This window comes from Echinops telfairi, unplaced genomic scaffold, assembly GCF_000313985.2.
Source record: "Echinops telfairi isolate 266 unplaced genomic scaffold, ASM31398v2 ScPeMD7_25;HRSCAF=90, whole genome shotgun sequence".
In the NCBI taxonomy this organism is placed as follows: domain Eukaryota; kingdom Metazoa; phylum Chordata; class Mammalia; order Afrosoricida; family Tenrecidae; genus Echinops; species Echinops telfairi.
In genome coordinates, this window is record NW_022103922.1 from 18,815,046 (window position 1) to 18,829,318 (window position 14,273).

General features: G+C 43.9%; 1 protein-coding gene across 1 annotated transcript in view; it reads left to right on the plus strand.

The window, feature by feature from the left end:
• Nucleotides 1-14,273, plus strand: part of ADAMTSL1 (ADAMTS like 1) — a 355,504-nt gene that overhangs the window by 130,666 nt on the left and 210,565 nt on the right. The window contains exons 7-8 of the mRNA XM_004706548.3: nt 9,326-9,437; nt 13,759-13,897. Coding sequence (XP_004706605.2) covers nt 9,326-9,437; nt 13,759-13,897 — 251 coding nt within the window. The remainder of the gene's footprint in view (nt 1-9,325; nt 9,438-13,758; nt 13,898-14,273) is intronic.

Here is a 14,273-nt window from a genome sequence, read left to right on the forward strand (position 1 = left end):
GGAAAACATTTTTTCCCCTCCTTCAGTAGGTCAGAAGGACCTGAAGGATTTCAGCTGTAAAGCTGTAAAACTTGTAATGGGTCCAGGACTCCATACATTTTTCATCATGGGACCTAGAGCCAAAGGACATTTGATTTAAGCTAATGCTTGATGACCCCATGGCCGCGGGAAGCAAGAATGCATATAGGAAAACATAATAGGCAGTGAGATTAGACGGAAAGAGTGTTCCAGAGTCCTGTCCTCTGTCTTCCTCTGCACGTTGGTTCTTTTTAATCCAGTCCAGATGCCAGCCACATGCACGGTGTGAGAACAAGACGCTTCAAACCAGCAGAGGCGGCTCATGGTAACAATGATGCTGTGGGCCGTTTGGTAATTTCACGTAAGCGAATAAAATAAAGAGTTCAGGGTTACCTTTGTTTGTCCAAGCTCTTAGAGACCTGTCGAGTGGGCCATTTGTACTGTAGTAATTTCCCTAGTGGCCTTGCAAGAGTTAATACCCTTCCCAGGGTGCCTAACATACTGAAAATACACGTTTTGACTTACTAATATTATTCATATTGGAATCGTTCGTAGCATTGTCAAAGATATTTCATAGATCCAGCTGCCTTCTGCACATCACCACTTGCATGTCCCATAGGCACAATGAGCTCAGCATATCCAAAATTGAATTTGTGAAGCTCTCCAAAACCTACTTTATTGTCCATATTTCTCGTCTCATAGAAAAATGCGCTATCAAAATGGCCCTTCACACACCTCTGATTCACACTAATTTTCCCCTTTTTTAATACTCTTAGACAGATATTATGTCAGTTATCACCTGAATAAAGGTCTGTCATGGCAAATATTATAGCATATACAATTTTTTAAAAATCAATTTATTGGGGCTCATAAAATTCATCACAATACATAGATCAATTGTGTAAAGCACATCTATACATTCGTTGCCCTCATCATTCCCAAAATTCGCTTGCCTCTTGGGTTCCCGGAATCAGCTCATTTTCCTTCCACCCCCTCCCCCTCCCTTCCTCTGCCCCCCGCCCCCATGCACCCTTGATAATTTATAAATTATTATTATATCTTATATTACACTGCCCGGCGTCTCCCTTCACCTACCCCTCTGTTGCCCATCCCCCAGAGAGGAGGTTATATGTAGCTCCCTGTGATCAATTCCCCCTTTCTACACCCCCCTTCCCTCCTGGAGCATATACAATTTTTCGAAAAGCCCTGGTGGCATAATGGTTCATGGGGTGGGCTGCTAACCACAAGTAAGCAGTTCAAAACCACCAGCCACTCCTCCTTGGGAGAGACCTAAGGCTTTCTATTCTGTAAAGAGTTACAGTCTCGGAAACCCAGAGGAACCATTCTATGTGATACATATATAGTCATATATGATAAAGTACACAGGAGACAGCGTTATGGAGTCTCCTGAACACAAAAACTGCTGTGAAATGGGGTTGAAGAGCTTCAATTCATAAGGGGAAAGCTCAGTCAGTTGGCATAATGTCGTTCATAAAGATAATGACCGTGATTCTAGTTCAGTGAGGAGTGTCTAGTGCCTTGTGAGTTTTGAAGGGGCCATCTCAGATGGTCTTTTCCTGTCTGGAGCAAAAGAAAATGAAGGGAACATACAGACTCTGAGAAGAAATTAGTCTGCGTGTCTAACAAGCCCCGCGGACCACGGCCGCCTCTAGCCTGCAGCTGACCTAGGTGGTACCTGGCTCCCACTGTCCACCATGCTGACCAAAGACTCCATGGAAATTCCCAAACAGAATGGGAGAACCATGTAGAACAAAAATCAAGTCCCGGAAAGACTGGACTGACTGCAGTAACAAGGCCTGGAGGAACCCTGAGACCATCGCCATACAATCCCCTTTGAACTCGGGACTGAGGTCACCCCAGAGGTCTCCTTTCAGCAAAAATAATTAGATTGGCCTATAAAAGAAACAAAATAAACTGTGAGCAGTGTGCTCCCTTAAACAGGTAACTGTATGAGCTCCAGTAGCCCCCATTTCCCCGAAAGTAACGATGAGACAGCGAGGCAGGACAGAGAAGCTGGAGGCAGAGAAACAGAATGGGCGTGAAGAGAATGCGGACACACACTGTGAAAACTGTGCCCAATTACACAGAATAATTTGGACCCGAGGTGTGAAATGGGGATCTAATGTACTGTGTAAGCTTTCACCTAACTGAAGCACAGGAAAATGTTCCACCCAAAAGTCAGTTCTACCCTTTTCCCGCTCGACCTCTCTTCTCCCGAGATGCTCTCTTTTCGTGTTCTTGGCACCACTGTCTTTGTTGAAAGCTTCATATTTCTGCACCTTAATTCATCACAGTGAACACTGGATTTGGTTTCTGGCCCCTGATCTATTGTCAGAATGGGTCTTCTCAAATCACAACTTCCCTCTTGATCTTGCATACCTCCACTTAGTTTGTTTGTTTTGACTAAAATGCAAGATTGTTAACATAAAAAATGTTGACACTGGTTCTAGATAGTGTTCTGGAATCCCCTTTCCTGACCATCTTTAAAACTGGACTAAATTGTTATCCTATTTGTTGGAAATCTGTCCCAAAAATTCAGACTTAAGACATTGGCTGTACCAACATTTTTGGCAATGGCAATGGAGTATGTAGTAGAGAGTTAGGCATTCTGGGATTGCTTATATACCCTGCTTACTACTGTGTGGCATTGATTGTATTGTATGGCTTCACTTTCCTGAGCTGTTAAATCCTCTGTAAAATGGTAATAACACCTATCTCATAGAATAGCTGTAAAAGATCCTATGAAGCGATGTAACTAGAAATTCATGGAACCAAATTGCTTACTTTGCATGTCTCTGAAGTAGTGTGACACCCAGTCAAACTAGCCCTAACACTCCATCTGCAAATTGGCAGAAAGCTGCTTCTTAGGAGGAGGTCGGAGAGTGATTACTTTTAAACCTGTGTTCATAAGAAAGGCATTCTGGTAGTATAGTGGGTTACGCACAAGGCCCTTAAAGATCTGAAGTCTCAGAAGCCCAGAACTCTCCGGACTGAGCGTTCTCTTCTCTGTCCTGTAGAGTCGCTATGGGCTGTACCTGTGTCTATAGCAGTGAGAGGGTTTTGATACCTAGGAGACAACTTGATGTAGCTGCAGCTATTAAGAAAGCTCAGGAGGCACAATGGTTAAGTGCTTGCTGGCAACCAGAATGGTCAGCAGTTCAGACTCACTCAACAACTCCAGGAGACAGCCCTGGGGACCTGCTCCCATAAAGATGACAGCCTGAAAAACAAACCCGATGTTGTTTGACTCTTCACATGTGTTGTTACATGTAAACAACTTACAGGCACCTGATGACCCAATGCTAGCGAGGCAAACGCATGGAAGAGCAGTCTGGCTGTGACATTTGGCAGCACGTTGATCATTGGGAGTGACTGGGCTGTTGAGTGAACGACTGCCTGGCTTGGTGTCCCCTGCCCCTGTGTCCCACCACGTGCACCCCCTCGGTAGCCGCAGCCCCAATAAAAGAGTGAGCTTCACAGCTAGAGGAGGATCCTTCTCAGTCCTACTAACACCTAAACCAGCTGGCAGTCTGTCAGTCCCAACTCATGTCAGCCCCATGCAGAACCTTGTACATGATTTGTCACCGAAAAAACCTGTTCTTATCCTAAGAGCTAATAACAGGAGAAACGCTGGAGAAAAACCTTATCCATGAAGCCGGGGGAGCTGAGTTCAATAAGTACATTTATGGGAAGTCCATGTGTATCACCCCTGTAGGAGCTAGTCCACCCTGCGCTTAATGGCGGAGACAGATACACTCTTCAATATGGTATCTGCCCTCTGCCATTTGCCAGATACAATGCAGGATCTACATTTTTGAAATAGCAGTACATTGCAGCACGCAACTGAATGCCAAAAGAAAATGAGCAGGGGGGAAAACCATAGACTCTCGCTAGGGGCCACTGAGATTAGTAAAACCTTTGTGAAACTTGGGCAACTTACAAATCTTACTGTAATTGATTTTCTCCAGTGGAGGCTGAGCTTGGCAAATGTTGAATTCCAGGTTGGTTTCAGCCTGCCACCCAGCGTGTTTCTAGATAATTCCCCATGCCAGTCAAACACTGTTCCACAAATGAAAAGTCATTGTCTGCAGCCAAACATTCTTGGAAGGAAAAGCTTGCATCAGTTATAGGGCAGGGGGGAGGGGGCGAATGGAGAGAAATAGAAATATGAAGCGCAGATAGTGAGTGCTTACTACTCAACTTCCAAAGATGGCAAGCTTCCCCCCCGCACCCCCCAATAAACAAGCCCCTGTTTGTTGCTAGTTTCCGACAGGTTCTAACTGAGCTAAATCGACGTCTAGTATTTCTTACTGGATGTCTGTCACAGATCGCTTTGCCAACTGCACCACAGAATTTCCGACACGGAGGCAAATAACCGAGTCCTCCCTTTTCTTCCCCTGTGGCATGGTGGCTGTGCATTGGACTGCGATCTGCAAGGCCTGTGGTTCAAAACCACCAGCTGCTCTTTGGGAGAAAGACAGAGCTTTCTACTCTCGTAAGAGTTAGTCTCAGAAACCCCCAGGAGCAGTCCTTCCCTCTCCTACAGTGTCACTATGAGTGGACATCATTTCATTGGCAGTGAGTTGAGCACCTTTCTTCCACTGCTGAGTGGTGGGACCCCTGCCCTGGCCTGGCCCCACCTGGCTGTCACTGGCCATTCAGCTTCTTCCCCTCAGCACTGGAAGCTCAGGTCTGCTCTCCCCCTCAGCATCTCCTTCCTGATGTATACTTGTGTTAGTCTGGGTACTTTAGAGAAACAAATCCACAGAAACTCATGTAGAAGAGAGAGTTTTATATAAAGGGTAAGTGTGCATCAAGAAAACATCCCAGCCCAGTGCTGCCCAAGCCCACAAGTCCAACATTAACCCATTAACCCATGTGTCCGACACCAATCTACAAAGTCCTCCTCCATCTCACAAAACACACACTATGATGCGGACTGCAGGAGGAAAGCCAAATCAGTGAACGTGTAAGCATCTCAGTGCTGGCGAAAGTCTCCACACGGCTGCTCCAGCACCCAGGGCTGCATCAGGGTAGGTCCATGCAGCTTCTCCTCAGGGATGTCTTGCAGGAAGTGAGCCTTGCAAGCTAACGCAGGGAGCTGCACCCTAATCCAACCATCAGAAAGCAAGAGACCCAAGAACTTGAAAGTCAAGGCTCACCATGCCATTTATCCCTGTGCCTTTCAATTACCCCCACATGTGTTTATCGGCCAAGTTGGCACAATAAACTAACTTACCTCAAACTGTATACCTTTTGTGTTCCATCCCTAATGTCAAACAGAGTATTCTTAGGGAAGCATCTCTGACCTCTCATTGTAGTCAAGGAGGGGGCAGCTTGAGCCATAACCACTTTCTCATTGAGACCTAAGTCAGGGGCCTATGAGCTGACATGCGGCCTCTTCCGGTATTGAGGTGTGGCATGTTCAGAGGACTGGGGACTCAGCGATGAGTCTGAGAGTAGCGTTGATGCTGACAATTTATCATTCACTTTATTGCACACTCCGTGGCCGTGTGGTGAGTTCCAGGTCGGGCTGCTCACTGCACGGTCATCAGTACGAAAGCACCACCCCCTCTGTGGGCAGATGAGACTTTCTGCCCTGGGAGAGATGGACAGCCTTGCAGACCCACAGGGACCACTCTACTCTGTCTTACAGGGTCGCTCGCAATTGCGACGGACTCGCAACGAGTTTGAGGATACTCCCTGATTTTAGCATTTCCCACTTATCGAATGAGCAGATATTTGCTTGGCTGTGTTTAATTTTAGTAGTAGCTTGTATTTTTTCAAGCCCTTCCCACTAGATTCTCCAGCTCAAGATGCAGCAAAGGAAAGCGAAAAATAGAATAAAGGAAGTACTTTTGGATGAGGGTTGTTTGTTCATGAAACTGCCGTTTTTCATGAAGTTGGTGAAGATAAGTACTACTGACGTCAAGAAAACTAGTAGGTGTATGCAAAAAGCCTGACAGCCATTCGAAACAATGGTCACAAAGAGTAGTTTGGAAATCTGGAAGTGCTTACAAGGGTCATGACCAGTGTAGAGTTCACTTGTGAGTTGATTCACCCATTCATTTACTCAGTAACTGCTTGAATGTGTCATGAATTGAAGTTTGTCTCCCAAAAATGTGTCACCTTGGCAAGACTGTGAATCCTGGGATGATGTGATTGTTCTCCATTTATGGTCTGATGTAATTATCCTCCATTTGGTGAAGTATCATAAATCGTAACCTCTGCCGATTCCAAATCATCATGACCCTCTGATATAGAAGAGGAATTAAGCAAGATTATTTGGACAGAGATAAGGATCCCTCGATTGATTCTTATCAAAAAACTTTGTTCATTTACAGTCTGTTTCCAAATGGAAGTATGTCAGAAATCAAATCACACTCAATGTGTTTAAGTCGATCCTGCCACGTAGTCATCCTGTAGGACACTGTAGAACTGCCCCGGAGGATTTCCAAAGCTGTGACCTTTTCGAATCAGACTGCCACGTCTTTCTCCCATAGTGCAATTGGTAGATATGAACCTCTGACCTTTCAGTTAGCTGCCGAGCATTTTAACCACTTTGCCACTGGGAGTCCTAATGCAATTTGCAGCCTCGATAGCTATGATCATCATGCATCATTTTCATGAACCTCATTAAGGACAATATTCTTTTTAAGTTACTTGGTTCGTGTGTTTTGGTCTTTTTTTTCATCAACAGTTGTTTACAAAACCTCACTCTTACTAACAAAGCATCCCATCATTCCTTCCTTCCTCCTAGGACATGTTATTCTTATTTTTAACTTCCACAGAGCTGAGAAAAGGACTTGCCACATTTTTTTTTTTTTTTGCCTTTTTCACCAGACCTGAAGATGAGGCAGATTATGAACAGACATTCCAGAACCAGGCTTTCAGAAGGTTCTGTTACAGTCTCCTTACCTTGACACGGAGAGTCTCTGCCTTTTCTTCCCACTTCCCTAGGACCCCATCACAGAAAGGACCCCTGTAGAATCTGCCATGTTGGGCTCTTTCTTCTTCTGTTTTCATGGAGCCCATTCAAATGAAAGGAGCCCTGGTGGCGTAGTGACTACTCATTGGGCTGTGATCCACATGGTCGGGAGTTCAAAGCCACCAGCAGCTCTACAGAAAAAAACAAGGCTTTCTACTCCTGTAAACAGTTACAGTTTTGGAAACCCAGGGGGGTGTCACTGTGAGTCTGCATCCAGTCAATGGCAATGAGTTTGGGATTTGTTGTTGCCCCAAGGAAAGCCTTCTTACAGTTTGGAGCACCATAACCACACATCCCAGGAGAGCAATAGGCTGAGGGCAAAAAAGTTTCCCAACAAATGTGATTAATACAACGTCCCTAAGCAAGCCATTAGGTATCCTGTATTGACACACAGGTGGAGAAATAGGTATCAGTAGGAATGGCCCCCATTTTGTGAAAGACTGTATTGCTTCAGCTGGTTTGTTTTAAGGTAGAAAATGTATATTGCCACGTGTTCTAATTAGAAAGGACTGAGATTCCAGATCACATGGCGTTTTGTCGCTTTTCTCCCTTCCTCTTTTCTTCTCTTTTCCAGCTCTCCTGGACTGTCTAAGGAACATTCCCATCTTCCCACCCAAACTTCAAATGCTCACCTTGGGTGATTGTTAGGTGCCAGCAAGTCGATTTTCCACCCCGTCTTAAACAGTAGAACTCTCCGATAGGGTTTTCTTGGCTGTCATGGTTCCAGAACCCATCACCATTGCTTTCCCCCAGAAAGCGGCTGAGTGGGTTTGAACTGCCAATCTTCTGCTTCACACTTAACCTTTGCACCACCAGGGGACCTTGACCTAGGATTTCCACCAAAAACAAATACCCCACTGCCACTGAGTCAATTCCAACTCACCCTATAGGACAGAGAAGAACTGCTCCTTGGTGGGTTTGAACCACCAACCTTGTGAGTATCAGCCATAATCACAATTGACTTGGGATCTATTGGCCTTGTTTCTGTAATGATCCCATTTTCTCTCTGCATCCTCAGTGTTTAAACGGCTTCTTAAATGCAGTAGCATCCAAAGTGTTTGATCCAATGGTGAAACTCAGTAGCAGAAAAGTAAGGTGTGTTAGTCCGGGTAGACTAGAGAAACAAATTCATAGACACACATATGTGTATAAGAGAGAGCTTTATATAAAGGGTAATTGTACATTAAGAAAGCATCCCAACCCAGTCCAGCCCAAGCCCATAAGTCTGATATTAGACCATATGTCTGATATCAATCTATAACGTCCTCTTCAGACTCATGAAACACATGCAATGATGCCAAATGCAGGACCATCATAGGCCAGTGGGTAGAAAGTCTTTGACTCCAGTGGCATTGTAAGCATCCCAGCGCTGGCAGGGGTCTCTATGTGGCTTCTCTGGCTTCAAAGGTCTGGTTGCATCAGGGTAGGTCCATGTGGCGTCTCAAGCTTAGGGCACTAGGGTAGTTCCATGTGTTTTGTGAGCTGCAGTGTCTCCCAGGGAGTGAGCAGGGAGAGAGAGAGACAGGGAGAGTGTCCCCATCTCCAAGGAGGAACAATACAGGAGTTCCAGAATTCTCAGGAGAAGGCCAGGCCCATACAGAGGCCTCATTGGCTACAACCTGATTGACAGGCAAGACTCCACTCCTTCACTCTTAATCCTATCAAGTCCCAAAGTGCCACCAGACTATGTAACTACCACATAAGGCTATCTATTGAAAAAGAAGAAGAAAAGCCAAATCCATCAACTTACCCTAAGTAAGCACAATTTTGCATGAAAATAAATTTCTTACGTTAGTGTTTTTCAGTTGGTAATTTTGCACACTAAAATATATGAATCAGTAAATCACTAGGAATTCCCATGTATGCTTCTAAGTGGGAGAACTGCTTCATTCTTTTTTCTCTTAACCAAATGTTGTATCTTTCATTTCCTGCAATGTATGACATGTATAATTTTTAATGGCTTATTTCTAAAACTGCACTGAAAAATCCACACAACTTTATCTGTCATCTTTGAGATGGTGGGACTAGAGAAGAAAATGGGAATAGATCACTTGGAATAAAATTCTACTGGAATCGCAAATTGAGACATGGCTCTCCCTTGCTCTACGGCAACAGGACAGAGATGGGGTAGCCATAGTGATGGTATGCAAGGACCACTTTCTGGTTAAATTGCCACATCTCTTCTGATACAGTTACATCCCCAGCTATAAGCTATCACGCCTGGTCCAAAATTGCAAGGGACCCAGAGGGCACCCCATGGTCACCCTACTTCTTCCCCTTTCCTGTTGTCTCCTGCAGATCCGTAACTCGGGGCCCGCAGACAGTACAGTCCAGTTCATCTTCTACCAGCCTATCATCCACCGATGGAGGGAGACGGATTTCTTTCCTTGCTCAGCCACCTGTGGAGGAGGTAATGGTATTTGCCTATCCCATTAACTCTTGGTTTCTATAAGGAAAGATGTAGCTATTAAAGGGTTCAGGAATGTTGTCATGGGAGACGTTCAATGCTGTGGTAAATAGGTCCTTTCTTCTCCATGAGATCAAGTCCCAAAACCCTAATGTCAGGCAGAAACCTCTGTCCATATGCCCCATGAGTGGAGCCTTTTCTACAGAATTCCATTAGACCAAACAACCTGTGCTCCTTCCCTTCCCTCCATAGAAGTGTCATAGCTGAACAACAGTTTGAGGTGATTCCATTTACTTGAAAAGCAACTAATTATCTGACTAAAGTGAGTTCATGTCTTCTAGAACCCGCAGTTATAATATCGTGGGAGGAAATATTTTATTTTGGTGGGGGAAGGGGAATTGTGCCATAGAAATAGGATCTGTGATTTCTTGGCTCCACTCTGTCATTCGTGCATTAAAAGGAATGACATTTGCCTTAATTTTTTTTTTTTAACTGAAGTACTTCTCTCTAGAAAAGTCACAAAAAGCATATCCCGTCATGCCTGCTGCATCAGCAACATTCTGTGTTACTAGCTAAGGTTGCCACCGCTACCCCATTGTTGACTCTTCTTAATGTAAGGGCTGCCTAATAATCGCTCTGCATTGCTTCACCGTAACTCATTCAGCCAGTCCCCTCTAGCAGGTCATTTTGTTCATTTCAACCTTTCTACTATGCTAATGAATAACTTCATGCCTAAGTATTGTTGCTCCTTTCAGAGTTTGATCCTTGGCACCCTCCTCAGGAGCGAGGTTACTAGATTAAAGCATTGCAGATTTTTTTGTGGCTGTTGGCATATATTATCCATTTTTTTTCCAGAAGGTTAACCAGAAGTATGGATATGTTTGTTTCAGAGCCAACTGAGTCAGCATTTGTGGACTATCATCTTTCTCAAGCTTGATGCATCTAATGGACATAGAATTGTCTGTATCTTCCTTGAGAGACCAGCTCATCACATAAATTCTGGCTCCAGCTTTATGGGGGCCACTTGAAGCTGCTTACTCCTGTAGGCTGTTGTGGTTAGGTGTTAGCTACCCTTGTGTCGATTCCAGCTCACACACGGGTGACCACATGTGTGCACAGATAGAAAACATGGGCTGTTCACAGGGCCATGACCCTTGGGAAACAGATCAGTAGACCTTACTTCTTTAGTGTCTCTGGCTGGGATTGGTTCGCACATAGATCTTACTAGATTATGTAGACAGAAGATAAGAAAGCTGGTATTTCCAAATGGAGACCCGATCATCCACCAGTTTTTGTAAAGCAGTTAGAATGTGTTGTTTCTTAACTGTTTTTAGCTTAGTTATCGCTATCTACCTATTGTGTGTAGATCATTAAAAATTTGGTCCTGTGGAGCAACGTAGGATTTGAGCTTAATGGTGGCGATTTTAAAAAGCCAGTGAGTCCTTTCCTCGTGTGGTTCAGTCACTACTAAGTCAATATTAGGGTAGCACCACAGTAGAATAGTGCTCCCAGTTCCTCTACCTACCCTGAATAGAAACGTGTTTTGTTTGAAAGTGAACCCTCAGTTGCTCCGATGTTTTCTGGGAATATATGATTTTGATACATCTTTTAAGCACAGGAAAACATTTCAAAGAAAGAAATCTGCAGAAATTTATATTTTTTCTTTATTAATTTTTAAATGAAAATCATACATTTTTGAGAAGCAGCAACTCTATTATATATCCACCCACTCTTCTAGTTTCACATAGAGCTGCTATTGGAATCTAATTTCACTTACCTTGACAATGACTCGCTCTCTATAGAATAAGGCAATGAATGTTAAAGTCATATAGCTTCAGCCCCTTTGAATCTCACATTCCCCACATCCAAATGAAGAAGTAGAGCCATCAGTGATTGCAAAGAGTTTTAGCTATCGAATCTTTCCTTAGAAGGAAACCTCACTGGCAAGCCCAAATAAAGGGAAAATTGTTCTGGTGCAGACATCAGTGAGGGAAATGTGCAGGGACTTTCTGAAGAAATTAATTCTATCCTCTCCCACGCTCCTAGTTCGTATTCAGTCGGTTGTTCTGATGAGGACAAACAGTGTTGCAGGTGCTGTCGTTAGATATCATCAGTCTATTCCAACTCACAGCTACCCTACAGAACAACACCACACTACCCCATCCTGCACCTTCATGACAATTGGTGCTTTGGGATTCCATTGTTGTCATCGCTGTGTCAACTCAACTCTTGGAAGGTCTTCTGCCTTTTATTAACCATCTCCCTTACCAGGGATGATATTCTTCAAGGACTAACTCCACCTAATGACATGTCTAAAGTATGTGACATGAAGTCTCACCATCCTTGCTACCGTGGAGCATCCTGGCTGTACTTGCTCCAAGACACTGTTGCTCATTCTTCCGGCAGCCGGTGCTCTAGCCAACATTCTTCAGTAACAGCGTAATGCAAAGGCATTAATTCTTCTCCAGTCATCGGTATTGATTGTCCAGCTATCTAATGTATGTGAGATTCCTCATGTGTTTGGGTGTTGAAAAATACAAGGTAGAAAGATAGTAGCGGTTAGGTGCTGTTGAGTTGATTTTGACTCAGAGCAACACAGTAGGACGTTGTAAAACTGCCTGGTAGGGTTTCCTAGGTTCTAATGTTCACAGAAGCAGGTTCTCCCTCAACCCTGCTGGGTGAGTTTGTGCCACCAGGGCTCCTGTGGCTTGATTTAAGGGCGTTGGTCCTCAAGGTGACACCCTTGCATTTTAACAGTTAGAGAGGTGTGTGACGGGCCTTGGCTACCTTTAATTACCTTAGGGTGCCTTAGAAAATGCGATGAGCTGGTGATTTAGGGGTATTTGCTTAATTTTAGTTTGAGGTTCTCATTTCACACAAACTCTTAAGTGCTTCAAATCAACATTATTGGACTGACAAATGAAGATTTTGAAAACTCACCATCTCAGATTTATAGCTTGCCTATTATTTGTGCATACATTGTACTGCACGATAGAGTCTGGTTTTGACCACAAATTAAAATACAGGGGGGAAAAGAATCATCTGTTTTAGAGTAGAATGGAATATGAAAATAAAGGCGTAGTACTTACTCTAAAATAAAAGTTCGCTACTTGTTTTTCTTATAAACGGATTTAACAGAACATGTGTTCTTAGCCATTACTTTCCATGCTTTTCATCTTTACCATAAAAGTTTAAAGCATTTTTTTTAGGTCTTTAATGAACAATTAATTTTTGTGGGTGGTCTGAGAACGCAGCCTCCAGCCAGGAAATCTGGCCGAAGAATCTTGTGGTTTCCTAAAGTCTTTTGCAAGCCCATGAACCTCTTTACATCTTGTTTTCTGATACACATTTAGCAATAAGATGACAGTTCTCAAGCACCTGCCAGGGCATGGCAGGAAGGACTCAGAGTTAGAATGCTATAAATGCCTTAATTTTTTTTAAGTTCTCTAGGTACATTTTTTTTCATCCCAAGAATCCAAGTCCTCTTCAGCACACAATAGAAAGCCAAAAGACAATGGAGGGACAGATTAAAAATAAATAAAAGCAAACACACAGTGAAGTATTGCACAGCAATGCTTGATTGTTAAGGAGACTGAACAATGGGACCACCTGTGATGACTAAGAAATTGACTGGAAGCTTCACTGAAGGAGAAATGATGAAGGATTTGGGGGTGATGATAATGATAAACTAGACTAGTAGATCACCTTTTTTTAGTTCTAGAAATTTGGGGTTCATGATGACTATTGTTGGGGGTCTTCATCTCCCATTTACTCAGCTGAATCCAGTCTGGTTGAATTTTAACCAAAAAATACTATGTCCAAGAAAGGACCGTGTCCTGGGTCACATTGACCTCCTGGGACCAGAGGGTACAATGCAGGTATTGGGGGTGTGTTGGAGGGATTTATCCTCCCATGTACAAGGTGGCAAGGCATCAGTTTGGCATCTTTCCATGAAACCATGGGTAGATAAATAAATACTGCTGGTCTTGGTTGAATGCAGAATTCTGAGATCAATTTGTAGATTATACAAAAGCACACTGAGTTCCTACAGAGTGCCCCATAATCTGACGAGGCCTTTATGTAGTTCCACTGCTGGTGTATTGGCTATTACAATGTGAGTAGGTTACTGAAGGAGTGAAACACAATATTTGAAAGCTGTAAACGTGAGTGAGCCTTCCAATTACCAGTACGTGTCTTGTAACCTCGAGATGTTCCAAGCATTGGTGAAGAAGTTCCATGACTCTGAGCTGACCAAGAGACATCTAAAGAAATGCATTGCCTTGGCTTGTGTATTTAAACCTGCCTGGGTGGTTCGCTATTACAGGGTACCAGCTGACTTCCGCCGAGTGTTACGATCTTCGCAGCAACCGCATGGTGGCCGATCAGTACTGTCACTATTACCCAGAGAACGTGAAGCCCAAGCCCCAGCTTCAGGAGTGCAACTTGGATCCTTGTCCCGCCAGGTCAGTGTCACTCGTAGGTCCTTTATCATACATGGGAATGTGCCAGCTAAGCTTTTGAAATGAAAAGGTTGAGTCTACATTAAAAAGAAAAGTATTGCTGCCCAGTGTACATTCTAATCATTTATGATTAGTGTCCAGGCCCCAGCTTTCGCTACTATCTCAGTGTTTACCTATTTATTTTCCATTTGTCAAGCAGCAGCTGAAGCACTCTTCAAAGTCATTTTCCCATCTGCTTTCTTTCTGAGCTGGTTATTGAATCCGCACCTTATAAAGGCCCAGAGGTGGTAGCATCGTGCTTGTCCTCTTCACAGACATGGTAGCATCGTGCTTGTCCTCTTCACAGACGTGGTAGCATCGTGCTTGTCCTCTTCACAGA